The sequence below is a fragment of the Eleutherodactylus coqui genome, chromosome 1, assembly GCF_035609145.1.
Source record: "Eleutherodactylus coqui strain aEleCoq1 chromosome 1, aEleCoq1.hap1, whole genome shotgun sequence".
In the NCBI taxonomy this organism is placed as follows: domain Eukaryota; kingdom Metazoa; phylum Chordata; class Amphibia; order Anura; family Eleutherodactylidae; genus Eleutherodactylus; species Eleutherodactylus coqui.
The window spans coordinates 453,838,309-453,857,172 of NC_089837.1; the positions used below are offsets into that span (position 1 = coordinate 453,838,309).

The 18,864-nt window shown below is 47.0% G+C and overlaps 1 protein-coding gene across 7 annotated transcripts in view; it reads right to left on the minus strand.

Annotated features, from left to right (window-relative positions):
* The window catches only part of LOC136582647 (uncharacterized), a 125,156-nt gene that overhangs the window by 41,036 nt on the left and 65,256 nt on the right, over nucleotides 1–18,864 (minus strand). For 6 of the 7 annotated variants that reach the window (XR_010787206.1, XM_066583854.1, XM_066583840.1 and 3 more), the window contains 4 exons: nucleotides 18,097–18,128; nucleotides 14,437–14,525; nucleotides 12,066–12,094; nucleotides 2,356–2,438 (listed from right to left, as the gene is read on the minus strand). Coding sequence is in view for 6 of the 7 variants with exons in the window: in XM_066583854.1 (XP_066439951.1) it covers nucleotides 2,356–2,438; nucleotides 12,066–12,094; nucleotides 14,437–14,525; nucleotides 18,097–18,128 (233 nt within the window). In the remaining variant the exon portion in view is untranslated. The remainder of the gene's footprint in view (nucleotides 1–2,355; nucleotides 2,439–12,065; nucleotides 12,095–14,436; nucleotides 14,526–18,096; nucleotides 18,129–18,864) is intronic. The other variant, XM_066583832.1, reaches the window with a different exon arrangement.

The following is an 18,864-nucleotide window of genomic DNA, read 5'->3' on the forward strand; positions in this document are numbered from 1 at the left end:
TTTTTTTAAAGTGAGTAGACTGATAAAAAAATAGGAAGTTTCTGCTAGACTTTTTATTAGCATGGAAATAATAATAAAGACAAATACAAGTACTCCCCTTTTATATTTTTGTTTATTTTTACCTATTCATTCCATGCCTTAGCTTTAAAAAAGTAAACAAAAAAACCCATTTCTTTGAAAACAACAAATATGCCCCAACATGCAAAAAGTCATGGGATAGCAGGAAGTAAATTGTTTATGAAGCGGAATTACCTCAGGTGACGCTTGGGAACACCCACACCTGTACAAGTTGTGAAGTGTTATCTTGTGAGTGAGGCTGAACACTGGCCTGCGTGCTCTTGGCAAAGAAAATATGAATTATTGTAGTTGGAAAGAGACATGATAGTGCGTGCCAGATGGATGGGACATTCTATTTCCAAATTTGTGCGGGCATTTAACATTCCACAGTGTCGCACGTTTAATGGGAATATGTTATAGAAGACATTACCACCCACAGTGGAGAGTGCAGTGGCTGCTCATGGGTGCTTAATGAATGAAGGAAAAGTGCCCTTGTGTAATTTGGGTAAGCCATGAAAGATGGCCATGGAGGGCCAATTTCTTCAACTGCGTAATGCACCCCTGTAGGGGTTCATCCAATGAAAACCTGATTATAAAAAAATCAGATAAAGGGAGAAACGTTGTGGTACTAGATGCAGAATTATATGCCAAATTGGTTAAGGACATATTGAAAAACACGGATACATACAGAAAAATTACAGTAAACCCCCAACAGGGGTGCATTGCGCAGTTGAAGAAATTGTTGGAGGAGGATAAGAGCATGGGGATACGTAGTGATAAAGAGGTGTCTTTTCTTTGTCCTGAGTGGCCCTCTATTGCTATCTTTCATGTATATTTCACAAACGGGATGCTTCTTGCTATTCAGACTTCCTGCTTTATTTTACAAAACGTGTATTATACAAAAATGGAGAAAGCGTTTCGGTTGTTGTACAAACTTGTTCACCTAAGAGGTCCAACCCCCAGCTCAGTGCAGGATTCACTAAATCATCCCAGACAGATATTTGTCCAGCCTTTGTTTGAACACTCCCATGGTAACCTGTTCCACTCATTGATCACCCTCACTGTCAGAAAGTTTTTTCTAATATTTCATTTGTGTCTCCTTCCTTTCAGTTTCATCCCATTGCTTCTAGTCTTTTTCCTTGTGTAAATAAGAATAGGGCTGATCCCTCTGCACTGTGACAGCCCTTCAGATATTTGTAGACTGTTATTTAGTCTCCTCTCAGCTTTCTTTTTTGCAAATTAAACATTCCCATAGGTGTTCCTGTCCCATGACTTTTGGCAAGTTCCTTTATCAAGACTTGCCAACATGCCTATGGATTTTTTTATTGATAAACCTATGCCAAAAGGATCTCCTTTTGGAATACTGGGATATGTGGGGATCCTCCAGCCCCAACTGTATTGAAAAGAGTATCAGACAGCTTTTTAACCCTTTGCAATCCACTTATCCGTTTAAAGACATTCTGATTGAAGGCTGTACAGCTCTGATGGCAGAAGAAATCCTGCAGGGTATTCTTACTGTAGATTACTGGCTGGTATGTTGTCGGGGGCCTGTCTGGCATGTCACATACTGCAGTACTGGCTCTAGCCAGTAGATGGCGCCATTGTATAATGGCAGAAAGAGAAAGCCCCCTAGGAAACCCTGAATCTAAAATTGGATTGCAAAGGATTAATGTATTTAAATTGTAAATGTATTATACATTTTTAATGGCAGTCAACGACAGACAAACTGTTTAGGCATACAGTTCCATACTTTGTTTTGTAGGACTGTTATCAATTGTCATACCAATCTCTGAATGTGATGTGAATCCAGCCTAAGGCTGCCTGCACACGGGCGGAAATCCCGCCGCGGGATTTCCCGCGGGATTTCCGCCACTGAAAGTTTGCATAGGAGTGCATTACAATACGCACTCCTATGCAGACGGCCGCGGTTTGGCCGCGCGAAATCTCGCGCGGCAAACAAACCGCGGCATGTCCTATTTTTGTGCAGGGCACGCACTCACCCGGCCGCCGGCTCCGGCTGCAGCCGGCACATGAAAGAGCCGGGGCCGCCAGGCGTGGGTGAGTACGCGCTCGTCCCTGCAGGCTCTCGGGTCAGGTCCCGCGGCGAGAATTCTCGCTGCCGGATCCGACCCGCTCATGTGCAGGTGGCCTAAGACAGATAAGGAGTGATAAAAATTTGAGTGTACAACAGTTAAAATGGGAGCGGTGCATACAGCATATAGTGAAACCCCTAAACGAACTTTTACAAAAACATAAAATCCATTACTAGTAGAAAGAAACATAATATAGAGAACTCACTGAGAGAGAAAACGCTGTTCACTTTTGGAGTTAGTATAGAATCACTCTCTTCACTTTCTTCATAACTCATGTCGGAAGTTATGCTGGATGTAAAATAATAATGGAAAAGAAACGGTCAAAATAATTATGTAATTTTGGCAATTTGCTTTTCATAATATAGAACACCACACAGAAAAATATACTCATTAACAAAAAACAAAATCAAAGAACCTAGAAGGAGTTGTCCTATTAAATGACACTTTTTACACTTGATTGTAACGTTGATATAAGTGACTACAATATTAGAGCAAAAGGAGAATTTATTGTGGAAAACTGAACGATTAAAGAGAGGCTTTTAGACCACGTTGGGCCGCCTGTTGTTTGGATGTAAGATGTGATACAGGTGGGCCTAGAGGCATGCAGATTCTGTATGTTATCCTGCGGTACATCAGTCCACATTTACTGTAAATGAGCTATATCATGCAAACTTGTAGGCTGTAGAAGTGGACTTTCCAGATGGTCCCATACATGTTCTATTGGTGATAAATCTGATAAACGGGCAGCCCATGAAGTGTGACAATGTTATGGAGATATTCCTGTGACACCCTTGTGTGTGCGGCCGAGCATTATCCTACTGGAAAACGCCTCTTAGAAGCCCTACCGTAAGAAGCCTAGTGGAAGGCAGCTTTCCTGCAAGTCAATGTCAGACTCTTTATACAAGCCTTGTAACAATGACTGGGAATTGAAAGCCAAGTCAGAATCTATACACAGACAGCTGTTTCAGGGTGTTTGCCCCTCATCAGTGTGCAGTAGGTTTCTGGCTTGGCTAGCGAGAGGCCTGTGATGGGGGTCAGGACTGCTATCTTTTCTCCTTAGGGAGAGCACCTACAAGGTGAGCGAGTAGGGAGACTTGTAAGGCCATTCATGCAGTTTTTGTAACACATAAAGCAAACAAACACTGCAGAATACAGGGTGAAAACCATCTTATTCGGTCAATACTTCACAGAATTATGTATTTACTGTAAGGTGGTATTATTCTGTGAATGTATAGTATCCAAATATAAACCTGATAACTTTATGCTCAAAGGATACACCTCTGGCCTGTGTCTTCCCAACAGAAGCCTATGGATACATAACAGAATATATCTATATACTTTTTTAAGCATACAGAAATGGGTATCTGATGGGACAATAATGTGGTGTGAATGAAGGCTTAATAAAATCTATGGAGATGGGGGGCGTGGCTGGACATAGAGGAGTAAGGTCGCAAGCTCCGGAGCTCCGTCGCCGCTAGACAACAGCCGACCGAGAAACAGCTCAGAAGACAGCCCACGAATGATGACAAGAGTGGGGAAGAGAAGGGCAAGCCAGACACAAGCTCACAGGTCCCCTCTGAGCAGATATCTGCAAGGAGCAGGCACCGGAGCAGAGAAGAGACCCTCCGGAATGGCGCCGGCTCTGCACGTGGAGCCCGCGCTACACCCGCCCAGGAGAACAGAAGCTCCCTCCTCACCTTTGCAAATGAAAATGACAGACCCGAAAACCCCGGCACAGCAAGGGGAGCCCGAACAGCTGCAGTGCAGGGAGACGAGCGCGCTGACATCGGGCACAGCAGGAGTGCAGCGGCACTCCACTACCCAGACGCCGGGACCAAACAGGAAGCCCGCAGGGGAAACAGAGGCTCCGGAGCCAGTCATCAGCGGTGCAGAGAAGCACACCTACCACAAGACCTGGTGCAAAGCGGCAGACCCTGTCACAGAGCAGGACAGGGGCGCGGAGGCTCCACTCACAGACTCCAAGGGAGCAGGAAGACTCCCCCCTCCCTCTTGCAACATGGCGCCGAGGCAGCACGAGGAACGAAGACCAAAGAACACGGGAAGAGCGGGAACCCAAGCGCCAGACAGGGCTTCAGAAACGGTCAGTAAGGGGAAAGGGGCTACAGACCAGGGGACACCACAGAAATACCCCACCAACACACTAAACCACTCAGTGGAAAGGGGGGAAGTTGTTGCGGCCAGACAGGGGTACAACACTGCCAAAAAGACCCCCACAGGTGGCACTGAGACAGCCCCCGCCCAGACACCGGAGGTTACAAGAACCAAGGTGGACATGAAGAAAGGAGGGCCACAGGAGGCGAGCAGACAAGGGCACCACACCACAGCAAAGAAAGGTGCATATAGTCAAGAGACAGCCCCCACCCAAACCAGGATGGAAAATGAAGACAATACCATAGAGATGCAGGAGAGCCCCACATCCCCACACACGCGATTTCAGTGCACTGAAGGGGTTAATACAGGAGCCCATAGCAACGCACCAGGCCCTGACTCCCCTCAACTACCTACAAGAGTGATCACGGACGACCCAATAGCGCCGCCCTCTGATGACTCTCAAACATTACAAGCCTTGTGGGTCATGATCCGTGCATTACCTACCAAGACAGACCTAGAGTTGCAACTGCGGCGGATAGAAGAGAAACACGATAAAGCCATCGCCACAGTCAGTCACTCAGTGCAGGCCCTGACAGAATGGGTTACAGCCCTAGAAGAAAACCCAGAGGTCTTGTCTACAGACTTCCAACAGCTCTCTAATATAATAGAAAAGCAGCAGAAACAGATTAGAGACCTGACCTTTCATCTTGATGACATCGAGAACAGAGGTCGCCGCAACAACCTAAAACTAAGAGGCCTCCCAGAAGACATACCCCCAGACGCACTTCATGAATGTGTGACCGCCATTTTCAATAAACTATTGCAGCGTTCAGAAGACAGAAAAATAGAATTGGACAGGGTGCACAGAACGATGGGGGGTAGAACACGGAACGCTTACCTGCCTAGGGACGTAATCTGCCGGGTGCACTTTTATAGACAAAAAGAGGAAATCCAACGCCTGGCCTGGGAAAGAGGCCCAGTCAAATTCCATGGAGCGGAGATTACAATACTGCCTGACGTCTCCAGACTGACCCTTAACAGCCGAAGAACGATCCGCCCCTTGCTCGAGGCGGCGCGCAGAGCAGACGCTACATATAAGTGGGGTCACCCCTTTCATCTAATCCTCCGAAAGCGGGGACGGATCTTTATAGTCAGATCCCCGGCAGACCTGGAAGGTGCGTTTGAGTTCCTACAGGTCCCGGCAGTCCCGATACTGGACTGGACGGAACCCTGGGACCCTGCCCCGACGCAACTTTGAGCCAAAGGATCCCCCGTGTGGAAGACACTATTGATACAAGCATGGAAACGGTCTCAAGTATTCGGTACAACGAACCTGAGTACGGTCAATTACGTTCTCGTTAGTTTTCATAATTGAAATTTCTTCAGAAAGCGCCCTCAGGATGAAGCAGTCTCACGGCTGGCAGACTATACTGCATTACACTTACTCATAGTTTCCCGGACAACTAGCTCTTTCACCTATAGTGGCATGGAGCTCCAAGGCAAGATTGCATAGGAAAAGAAGCAACCACAAGAAGAGACTGTCACAGACTTACCACCTGATATACTAAGTTAAAAGACTTTAAAGTCCGGAGGCGGCCTTGCGGACTCGGGTGTTCCTCCACGTTTTTCTCCAGTAGGGTATCAGGGGTCCTGGTTTTGCCCTAAGTTTTGGGGTAGCAGGCTCCCTGATTAAAATATAGTTGCTAGCCACTAGGTTGGTTAGAAGGTTAATTTCTTTGTTGACCCGTTCTCCCTATTGTGTCTTGTGTCCCCCTACTGCCCCCCCTCCCCCCCAGCTCTTTCTTGACTATCCTCCTTATATTCAACATCCTTATCCCCCCCTTCTGCAGACAATCCTAAGGTATTCAAGCAACCATGTCAACAGATACTAACAACCTTTTGATAATGTCTCTTAACGCACAAGGTCTAAACGTCCCAGAGAAACGGTCCTCCATCATCCATCTCCTTTGGAAGAAGAGAGCCCAAGTGGTCTTCATCCTGGAAACCCACTTCCGCACGAACGCCTGTCCAAGGTTCGCGGATGCCAGATTCCCAAACGCATACCACAGTACGAATGCTGAGTCCAAGTCCAAGGGGGTCTCAATCCTGCTAGCCAACTCCATTCCATGGGAACATGGAGAGACGCGGTATGATCCGGGAGGCAGATTCCTGTTCCTCAAAGGTAAGCTCGCCAGCACACCAGTAACATTTGCCGCAATCTATTCCCCCAACTCCGACCAGGTGTCTTTTCTTGAAAGGACCCTGGAGGACCTGGACGAATTCAAAGAGGGCACCCTGGTGCTAGGTGGAGACTTTAATGTCCCCCTGGACCCACGGATAGATACATCAAAAGGATCAGACAGCATCTCCGCACCTATACACCGCAGGATCAAAAGAACACTCCACAAACACCAACTCGTAGACCCCTGGAGAATATTGTACCCCGACACTAAAGACTACACATTCTTCTCCCACCCACACAACACATATTCCAGAATTGATTATTTCCTCCTCCAGCACCCCACATTATCATCCCTAGTAGCGGCTACAATAGACAACATCACCTTTTCGGACCATGCCATGATCACACTAACACTGAAATTACCCTCTCTCTACAACAGAACATGGCACTGGCGGCTCAATGAATCGCTCCTCCATGACCCTGAAATCTCAGAAGAGATCCACAAAACATTAAACGACTACTTTACCCATAACACCACTCTGGATGTAGACCCATTAACGGTATGGGAAGCTCACAAATGCGTGATAAGGGGACTTTGCGTTAGCATAGGCTCCCGAATTAAGAAAGAGCGAGCCGCACACCTCAAGGGTCTCCTGGACCAGATCCAGGTGCTAGAGTCCTCCCACAAATCTACTCACGACAGCACTAGAGGAGCCGAATTAATCCATCTTAGGGAAAAGGCTCGCTCTCACTGCCTGGGACGGGCCAAAGTGTCTCTAACGAAATGTAAGCGCCAATTTTATGAATTTGGGGATAAGCCCAGTCGCGCATTAGCACGAGCCCTGCGTACCACAAGAGCTAGAACGTATGTCCCGCATATCACCGCACCTAATGGCCACACACAGGTCCTACCTCAACAAATATCCGAAGCGTTCCGGGAATATTACCACTCCCTCTACAACCTATCTCCGTCACAATCAAGCCAGGCTAGAGAACAAAAGAGAGTTGTAATCCGGGATTACCTGCAACAGGCGAACCTAGGCAAATTCCCTCAGGAGGGAATAGACATGATGGAGGCGCCCATTTCCCCAACGGAACTGGCAGAAGCGCTCGCAGATTCTAAGTCCGGAAACTCTACAAGGAAACTCTATCTCCCCACTTCATCCAAGCCCTTAAAGGGGTGGTCTCGCGAAACCAAGTGGGGTTATACACTTCCGTATGGCCATATTAATGCACTTTGTAATATACATCGTGCATTAAATATGAGCCATACAGAAGTTATTCCACTTACCTGCTCCGTTGCTAGCGTCCTCGTCTCCATGGTTCCGTCTAAATTCGCTGGCAGCTTGCTTTTTTAGACGCGCTTGCGCAGTCCGGTCTTCTCCTTTCAGCACGAGCCGCTTCAGTGTGCTCCCCGCTACAGCTCTTCTGCGCATGCGCAGACGAGCTGTCACTGCTCGGGAGCGCGCTGGAGCGGCCATTCTGTACCTTCCTCTGTTAGAGGAAGGTGCAGAGCTGCCGAGCTGTCCGGAGAAGCCGCCCAGCTGTCCCGCCGTCCAGCTGTCCTGGTAAGTGATGGGCCGGGGGGGCTGTCGCTGCGCCGGGGGAACTAGCGCTGGGCCGGGGGGGGGGGCTGTCGCTGGGCCGGGGGGGGCTGTCGCTGGGCCGGGGGAACTAGCGCTGGGCCGGGGGAACTAGCGCTGGGCCGGGGGGGGGGGGCTGTCGCTGTGATGGGGGGGGGGGCTGCGCCGGTTACCTTCTGCCTGGCGGTGGGTGACAGGTCGGCCGTGTTCACTCCAGGGGTCCGGTCGGCGGCTGCGGGGCGTCTGGTTGCCATGGAGACACAGCTGGTAGCGTCTCGGGAGCGCGCACGTCGGGCTACAGCAAGCGATGCGAAAAGAGCTGGCGGCCATCTTGGGAAAAAGTTTTATAAGTTGCTGAAACGCTGGAACGGTAAGTAGAAACCAGCTAGGAAAGTCATTTACAGGGGTAATTAGTAATGTATGTTTAATTAGGGGGACTGGGCAAAAAAAAAAATTCACTGCTTCCTCGAGACATCTCCTTTAACTCCATAATCACCGGGAACAAAATACCTAGAGACACTCTAACAGCGCATATCTCAGTCATCCCTAAGGAGGGTAAGGACCCCTCTCAGTGCCAAAGCTACCGCCCAATCTCCTTGTTAAATGCGGACCTGAAATTGTTCGCCAAAATCCTTGCAAACAGGATGTCCCCCTACCTACAAGATACAATCCATAAAGACCAGGTCGGTTTTGTCCCAATGAGAGAGGCTAGGGACAACACAACTAAAGCCATCAACTTAATACACATAGCACGTAAGCTTCCCGTGCCTGTATGCCTATTGTCCACAGACGCGGATAAAGCTTTTGACAGGGTGGAGTGGGACTTCCTGTTTGCAACGATGACACACATGGGAATGGGACCTAACATGTTACAGTGGATCACAAACCTATACTCCCACCCAACAGCAGCAGTAAGAGTAAATGGCCAGCTCTCAACATCATTCCCCATCTCGAACGGGACGAGACAGGGCTGCTCCCTATCACCTCTAATATTCATTTTGTGCTTAGAACCATTACTGACAAAAATCCGTGCTAAACCAAACATTCATGGGATCACCGCAGGAGACACAGAGCACAAGATAGCTGCCTATGCAGACGATCTATTATTCTTCATATCTGACCCACGAATAACTCTGCCAAACCTATTGGCTGAGATCAAACAATACTCCACATTGTCTAATTTTAAAATCAACTACCATAAATCAGCAGCGCTCAATGTCACTCTCACACAACCCCAAATAGAGGAGCTCAAGGACTTCTTTTCATTTACATGGGCAAGAGACCATATCCAATACTTGGGGACTAACTTAACACCGAACAATGAGGACTTATACTCGGCCAATTTCCCAGCGCTTCTAAGCCGGATCAGACAGGATCTTAAAGGGGTTGTCCCGAGGCAGCAAGTGGGTCTGTACACTTCTGCATGGCCATAATAATGCACTTTGTAATGTACATTGTGCATTAATTATGAGCCATGCAGAAGTTATAAAAAGTTTTATACTTACCTGTTCCGTTGCTGGCGTCCTCGTCTCCATGGTGCCGACTAATTTTCGCCCTCCGATGGCCAAATTAGCCGCGCTTGCGCAGTCCGGGTCTTCTGCAGTCTTCTATGGGGCTCCGTGTAGCTCCGTGTAGCTCCGCCCCGTCACGTGCCGATTCCAGCCAATCAGGAGGCTGGAATCGGCAGTGGACCGCACAGAAGAGCTGCGGTCCACGGAGGAAGAGGCCATCTTCAGCGGTGAGTAGAGAAGTCACCGGAGCGCGGGGATTCAGGTAAGCGCTCCGGTGAGCTTTCTTTACCTCCCTGCATCGGGGTTGTCTCGCGCCGAACGGGGGGGGGGGGGTTGAAAAAAAAAAAAACCCGTTTCGGCGCGGGACAACCCCTTTAATTCGTGGACCAAAGGTACATTCTCCTGGTTCGGCAGAGGGTCAATCATTAAAATGAATATTCTCCCCAGAGTACTATACCTAATACAAGCCCTTCCCATACACGTTCCAAAGGGTTTCTTCCAACATCTACTCTCACTTATCTCCGCATTCACCTGAGCAGGAAAGGCATCCCGGATAGCACGCAACACGTTGTCCAGACCGAAAAAAAGAGGGCGGGCTGGGGCTGCTGGACTTTGCGAGATACCACCAAGCAGCCCACCTCGTACGAATAATAGATTGGCACCGACACTCTGCACTTAAGCAGTGGATAGGTATCAAGCAAGCCGTTACTCCAGTGCCGTTGGTGGCTCTCCCGTGGTCTGGCGGTCCGAATCCAGTGGCGATAACGCACCACCCCACCATCGGACCAACATTAACAGTAGCAGCCAAGGTATTAGATAGGGCAGACATATCCCCCAGGCCATCCCCACTGTTCCCAATCTTAGGTAACCCAGACTTCCAGCCTGGAGGGGAGAAGGGAATATTCCATACATGGTTCACAGAGGGTAGATACAGGGCCGAAAATTTCATACAAAATGACCTGTGGCTCTCGGTGGACACGCTCATGGGACCCACTGTTCCGGCCCCACTCCCACTATGGCAGACTCTACAGCTAAGACACTTTCTGCAGTCACTACCCCAACCTAAAGCATTCTCTCGACCAAAAACAAAATTCGAATCCATATGTACCGAAGAGGGCCCCGCTAGACACACCTTATCCAGAATATACAATATTCTCTCTTCACAACCGGAAGCCGTGCCCCCAAAATACATGGAGAAATGGGAAGAGGAGCTGGGAATTAACTTCACCTCGGAAGACAGAGACAAAATCTTTATTATCACACATTCCGCATCCATATCCAGTAGAATACAAGAATCCGGCTATAAGATCCTCTCCAGGTGGTACAGGGTGCCCGCCCATTTACACAAGATGTTCCCATCTGTCTCCCCCACGTGTTGGAGATGTGGAGAGGGACATGGGACCATGTTACACGTCTTTTGGGACTGTCCGATGCTGGCGGGCTTCTGGTCAGAAGTCTGGCAGATCTCATCTAAATTTACCCATTTCTCTCTGCGAAAATCTCCAGCTCTCTTCCTCCTACACCATACTAATATACCGCTGGCTACCTACAAAAAAAAAAAAACTAAAAAAAAAACGGTGGTACGCTTCCTTGTGACCGCGGCGAGGTCTTGCATCGCCAGGCTCTGGAGGCAAACAGACCCACCATCGCTGGCATTATGGCTAAACACAGTTAGCTGGATCAAGGAGATGGAGGACCTCTCTGCGTCACTTAAGGGCACACAAGAAAGGTTCCGCAAGACATGGTATCATTGGATAGTTTTCCAGGACTCAGAAGAATACCGCCTGTTACTTAACTAACTTACCTACTCGCTTTTATTCAACCATACTCTTCAATTTCTCTGACAATATCAGAAACATATTCACCTGTAACCTTTGTCGTATACCCCCCTTGTGTCCTGTTTGTCTTGTTAGATGCTATTGAATATACCATACAGTGAATATAGGTATGAAGCCCCACACAGTGCATAATGGAAAGGACTACAGACGAAGGCGTGACGTGTGGCAAGTTCGGATTTATTATAATGCACCATAATGACATGTTATTACGTTTATTTGAAAAGTTCTCTAATTTCCCAAGCACCTAATATCGAGGTTGCCTGGAAACACGAGTAAGATTGAACTCGAAAGCTGTAATCCAATTGATATAGAACTACTATATGCAAAAATAAAGAATTTATAAAAAAATAAATAAATAAAATCTATGGAATAAATCTAGGTGGTTCACAAACTTGCTAGCAACATTATAATGCTGATTTATTTGTATATCAAAACACTTCAAAATAAACAGTTTTTCAAACAGGAATGAGCCCCCTCTGGGCATTTTTTCCCACAAACACAAACAAAAACACTTTCTTTGAAGACAATTTGACATTAAATAAATACTCCAGAATACAACATTTCAGTGTGGCATTTGCTACTATACAACAGTCAGGGGCGTGAACATTTTTACAAAGTGTTGTATTCCTGAGTGTGTTCCAGTACTTGATCAATCATCTTACACACATTTCATTTACATGGAAACTTACTGTTGGCCAGATGTGGACGGTAGGGGTTCCTGTAAAACATAAGGGATGTGTTATATCCCGTACTGCATACAGAATACCTTCATTCACACGGAAATAATCCTATTTAAACATATTGTTACATCTGAGCTGGATGCAAAATACTTTATCTGGATCAGCTGTCATTTATATTCCTAATAGGATGGATATACAAACAATATTCTAAACGCAGATAACTCAATATTTATATAATGAAACCAAGCTGTGGGAAGAAAGGGAAGTCTGACTCTAACCTTCTAATGAGAGAAGACTGTACCTAATAGAAGAGCACTCAAACTGATGAGGACCACCCTTCTGAGAGACACTCAGGAACCTGGGGCGTACCTGACTCTCTAGACCAGTTATGGCGAATCTTTTAGAGACCGAGTGCTCAAACTGCAACCCAAAACCCACTTATTTATCGCAAAGTGCCAACGCGTCAGGGGGCGGTGCTTATCACAACATATGATTTTACCCCCGTCATTCTAAAAAGGACAGGGCCGCTTCAAAATAGACAGCGTGCAGATTTTGACTGCTTTTTGGATGCAGAAATGCTGCAGAATTTGCCACAGAAATTTCCGCTGAGGATATCCTGCAGAATTTCCGCAACCTGTAAATATACCCCAGCGGTAATAGTGACCCCCCCAGAGCGACCTTAGCAGTAAACGTGACATCCCACAGCGGCCCCCAGTAGTAATAGTGACATCCCACAGCGGCCCCCAGTAGTAATAGTGACATCCCACAGTGGTCCCTAGTAGTAATAATGACATCCCACAGCGGCCCCTTGTAGTAATAGTGACATCCCACAGCGGTCCAGTAGTAATAATGACATCCCACAGCGACCCAGTAGTAATAGTGACATCCCACAGCAGCCCCCAGTAGTAAGAGTGACATCCCACAGCGGCCCCCAGTAGTAAGAGTGACATCCCACAGCGGCCCCCAGTAGTAATAGTGACATCCCACAGCGGCCCCCAGTAGTAATAGTGACATCCCACAGTGGCCCCCAGTAGTAATAGTGACATCCCACAGCGGCCCCCAGTAGTAATAGTGACATCCCACAGCGGCCCCCTGTATTAATAGTGACATCCCACAGCGGCCCCCTGTATTAATAGTGACATCCCACAGCGGCCCCCTGTATTAATAGTGACATCCCACAGTGACCCAGTAGTAATAGTGACATCCCACAGCGGCCCCCAGTAGTAATAGTGACATCCCACAGCGAACCAGTAGTAATAGTGACATCCCACAGCGAACCAGTAGTAATAGTGACATCCCACAGCGAACCAGTAGTAATAGTGACATCCCACACCGACCCAGTAGTAATCGTGACATCCCACAGCGGCCCAAGTAGTAATCGTGACATCCCACAGCGGCCCAAGTAGTAATCGTGACATCCCACAGCGGCTCAAGTAGTAATCGTGACATCCCACAGCGGCCCAAGTAGTAATAGTGACATCCCACAGCGGCCCAGTAGTAATAGTGACATCCCACAGTGGCCCCCAGTAGTAACAGTGACCCCCCCACAGGGGCCCCCTCAGTAGTAATAGTGATATCCCACAGAGCGGCCACCAGTAGTAATAGTGACATCCCACCGCGGCCCCCACAGTAGTAATAGTGACATCCCACCACGGCCCCCACAGTAGTAACAGTGACATCCCACCGCGGCCCCCACAGTTGTAATAGCGCGCCCCCCCCCTAAGACCAATATACTTTTCTGCTCCTCTGTTTGGCGCTGTTCCTAGGTGCACACGGACGTCAGTGTGCTGCCGGACACCTCCTCCCCTGCTTTCAGAGAACCTACGAGGAGACGTCAGGTGAGCTGTGGGGGGGGGGAGGGGAGCGCTGAGTGAATGACAGCAGGGGAGCCGCAGTCCCTGCTGGTATTCACTAACGTGGTAAGCAGCCGACGGCGACGTGTGCCAGCAGTGAGGGCTCAGCGTGCCGCCTCTGGCACGCGTGCCGCCTCTGGCACGCGTGCCATAGGTTCGCCACCACTGCTCTAGTTGGTAACTGGATATAGGTAATTCTAGTCTATGACAATAAATGCAGAGATGTTACTTAACCACACTATAAACAAGATGATAAAGCAATGCAAACATAGCTAGGAGTCAGGAAACAGATGTAAATATACCTTACTTATCTAAGCTGTAGGGCAGGACAACAGCTGCTGACTAGACCAGAAATACCTTCAGCTAGAAGAATAATCAGCATCCTCTATGAGGAGGAGCTGGAATAAATATGTAAACACAAGCATTGATTGGCTGGCTGTGACAATGACACCCAGAAGACTGCAGCTCTAGACTATAATACAGACTGTAGCTTCAATATACTAAAGATCATTTAGAAAATTACTGACCTCTGTCTCTTCTGCTTCAATAACTGAATGAATAGGTACAACGAAGTTCTCTTCTGATTGTTCATTTATTTGCACATTCATCATGTCTGCTAAAAATATTAAATATATATAATGTAATTGTACAGAAATTGTTCTGAATGCATTATTATGGCACACGAAAAATTAATTTAGAAATGAAAAATATGCAAAGATATTAACTTATTTGGTGAACTGCATCAATGTGTCACATTATCCAACTATACTTCCATGGTTTACTATTGTACCATCTGTAAATACATGTATGGCTGACTGGGGGAAATGGGAAAACATACAAAAGGTATGTATAATGTTGTGTTAATGAAGATAGGCTGGTTATTCAAGTATGCTAATGTCAAAGCTACATATAGATATGGGGGGGGGGCGACACAAGGGGCGATACAAAGGTAAAAGCTTGTTTTGCACAATGTTGTAGACGCTTGTTTAAATACAGGGTAGTATATAAAACGTTGCAGGAGCCGCTCACCAGTCAGCTTGTGTGTATGTACAGATATCATGATCTTTAGATGTAGCACCACCATGTTCCATGGCACTGTACAAACCAGAGGGAACTGGTACAGGCAAAATTAGACATTACACTTAATATTAAACTAAGAATTGACTTGAACAATAGGAGTGAGGGCCCAATGTGAAGTGCATTAATGTGCATGGGGTAGATCAAGTTGAATCATCTCGAACTTTTTTCAGGAGGTGTTACATAGTAACATAGTATGTAAGGCTGAATGAAGACAATGTCAATCAGCCTGTTTAACCCCCACCACCCCTCTTGTTGGTCCAGAGGAAGACAATAACAAAAAAAAACAAGCCAATTTAGCTCATTTGGAGGAAAAAAATGCTTCATGGCTCCATAATGGCAGCCAGAGTAATCCCTGGATTAACATTTGAGATCAACAACCCCACTGGTCACCTAATGTATATATTCTGTAATATCGTAGCGCTCTAGGAAGACATCTAGTCCCCTCTTAAACTCCTCTATGGATTTTGCCATCACCACATCCTCAGGCCGAGAGTTCCACAGTGTCCCCGCTTTTACGGTAAAGAACCCTCTTCTGTGTTGGTAATGAAACCTGCTTTCTTCTAGACGTAGAGGATGCCCTCTTGTTACCGTCGCAATCCTGGGTACAACCAGATCATGGGAGAGATCCTTGTATTGTCCCCTAGTGTATTTATACATAGTTATTTGATCGCCCCTTAGCAGTCTTTTTTCCAGGGTGAGTAATCCCAATTTTGATAGCCTCTCTGGTTATTCTAGTCCTCCCATTCTGTTTATTAATTTAGTTGCCCTTTAGTCTATGGACACCCTCAAGCAATACAACATCTTTCTTGAGCACCGCTGTCCAGAACTGTACACAGTATTCCATGTGGGGCCTGACAAGTGCCTTATATAGCGGAAGAATAATGTTCTCTTCCCTCGCCCCTATACCTCTTTTAATGCACCCCAAGACTTTATTTGCTTTTGCAGCAGCTGATTGGCATTGATTGCTCCAGTTAAGTCTACAGTCCACTGGTAGCCCAAAGTCTTTTTCCATATCACTTTTCCCTAGTAGTACCCCATTTAGTGTATATTGGTGACATCCGTTTCTCCTGCTTATGTGCATAACCTTACATTTATCAATATTGAACTTCATTTGCCATTTTTCTACCTAAGACCACAGTTTATCTAGGTCCTTTTGTAGCTGTGCATTGCCCTCCGTTGTATTAATTGTCTTGCATGCATTAACTTGCATGGAGATGATCAAGTTAAATCATCATGAACTTTTTTCAGGAGGTGTTGTGTGTCTAATTTTCTGCTTGGGTAAGGCTGCATTTATACAGGCAAGTGTGACGTACGTCAATTAAAAACTGACCATGTCGCGTGCATTTACACGAGTGTGTGCGTACATAGGTGCGCACAAAACCGCGCACCCACGTACATGCAGGTCCATGCCCATTGCCTTCAATGGGGCCGCGGCTGCTCCATTAAAAGCAATGGGCTGCTTGCAACCCCTGCAGTGATTTCTGGGGAAGGGCTTGAAATATAAGCTCTTCCCTGAAAATCATCCCTGGTTTGTGTAAAAAATACTAAAAATATATATTCTCACCTCTCCGCCGCTGCCATGTAAATATTCCCCGCGGGGAGTTCCCTTGTCACTGAAAACTGTGACAGCACTGTCACAGTGTTCAGTGACAAGGGAACTCCCAGCGAGTAGTAAAGAATCCCCTGCCACAGCGGATTTCTTCATCCATGCAGGTAGTAAAGAATCCCCTGCCACAGCTGTGGCAGAGGATCACGACGCCGGCATCCCTGCAGTGATTTTCAGGGAAGGGCTTTAAATATAGGCCCTTCCCTGAAAATCAGTTTTATCTGGTGTAAAAAATAAAAATAAATACTCACCTCTACTCAGCTGCCGGGGCTCAGGCGAGTGTAGCAGCTTGGGGCCCCTCACTGCTCTGAGCCTCTTTCAGCAGGCGGGGATTGAAAATCCCCGCCTGCTGAAAGGGCTGTTTCTGATTGGCTGAGCGCTCTGCCATTCATTGAATGACAGCTGAGCGCTGAATTCATTGAATGGCCAAGCTCTGCCTGTGATTGGCTGAGCGCTGTGACCAATCACAGGCAATGCTCAGCTGTCATTCAATGAATGGCAGAGTGCTACCTGTAATTGGCTGAGCACTCAGCCAATCAGACACAGCCCTTTCAGCAGGTGGGGATTTTAAATCCCGGCCTGCTGAAAGAGACTCAGAGCAGTTACGGGACCTGAGCGGGAGAGGCCGAGAGGTGAGTATTTCAATTTTTTTTTTACACCAGATAGGAATGATTTTCAGGGAAGGGCTTATATTTAAAGCCCCTCCCTGAAAAATCACTGCAAAGGTGCCTGCATCGCGATCCTCTGCCACAGCAGGAGATTCTTTACTCCCCGCGGGGAGTCCCCTTGTCACTGAACATTGTGACAGTGGTGAATATTGACACGCACCACGGTACTATGGTGCACGCATGTCCTATGTTTTGCAGGTACTGGTTTCAATAGACGTGTGGTTTTATGCGCACCTATGTACGCACCCCTCAAATGTGATTAAATTGCAATTTCCTGCAGGTACGATGCTTTTTTTTTTTTAAAGATAAAAATGCATAATTTGTATCAGTTGTGCATTCATTTTTCATTTGAATTTTTAAATCACACATAAAAAAAAGAGAAAAAAACCAACTGAATTTGCATGTGGTTTCAATAGTAAAATGCTTGAAAAAGGCATTGCACGCACATGCAAATTGCATGGCATGCGAGTGTAATGCGTTTTTCAAGCTCAGATAGAAAATAATGACTAATTTTTGAAAATAGGAAATAGGACATTTTTTTCAAATCTCTGAGTATTCGTCAGAAACAAAAGTTGCTCATGTGAACTAACTTATTCAAATGAATAGCTTTTCCCATGCGAGTTCTGCCCATCTCGCAATCAGACAGAATGTAATATAAATTTTAAAATTTTATGTGTGCCTGTCAGAAGCATGAACATTATCCCGGCTAACATAGGTGAAAAATGTTCAAAAACCCCCAGCAGCAAAAGGGTTAAGATATTTTGGCCGCACATCTATTATAAACATTACAGCAAGAAATATTAAATATTACATAGAAAAAGAACACATCTCACCATTATCACAATGCTGCTTCTCTGCATTCTTCCTGTAACAATACAGAATTAGTGTAACATCAATAATTTAAATTCAATACTACATGTATTATATGCACAGTTCTATCTTGTTATCGTTCTCTTGCCTTAACCAATCATCTAGCAAAAAACATTGCAGACTATGTAAAACACGAAGAAATTCTGTCTGAACGTGAAGTCTGGAGCAGAAAATACATTCTGAGACTTCTTTCGCACGAGCGTATATTGGCCAGCCGTTTTCACAGCAAGTCGATATACGCTACGTTGGGAGTGAAAAATCTGGTGAATGGGCACAGAAATCAAACGTTTGTGCGCCCATTCATATATGGCCTGGAGAGGCCGGCGCAAATGCTCCGAGCTCACCAGGCCATGGCCCATTTCCCCTCCCTTGCCATCACAGGCTCACCTCTCGTTCCTCCCCCCTCGTTCTGTGCAATGGGAGGGGGCGGGACAGGGCAGAGCTAAGTGCCAGTCTGCCCTGCCTCCTCCCATTGATGGCTATGGACAAGGGTCGGGAAGAGGGCGGGTGTTTAGCTCCGCCTACGGCCAGCACCTCGTCCATAGCAATCGATGGGAGGAGCAGGGCAGACCGGGTCTTAGCTCCGCCTCCCCCCATTGTACAGAACGAGTTGGGAGGAACGAGATGTGAGCCTGCACGCGGGGGAGTAGAACAGAGAGAGGGCCATGCTGCTAAATTCCCTCCGACGTTCGGGCTCTGCCATGGGGTCCCATTGGAGTCCATGCAGTGAC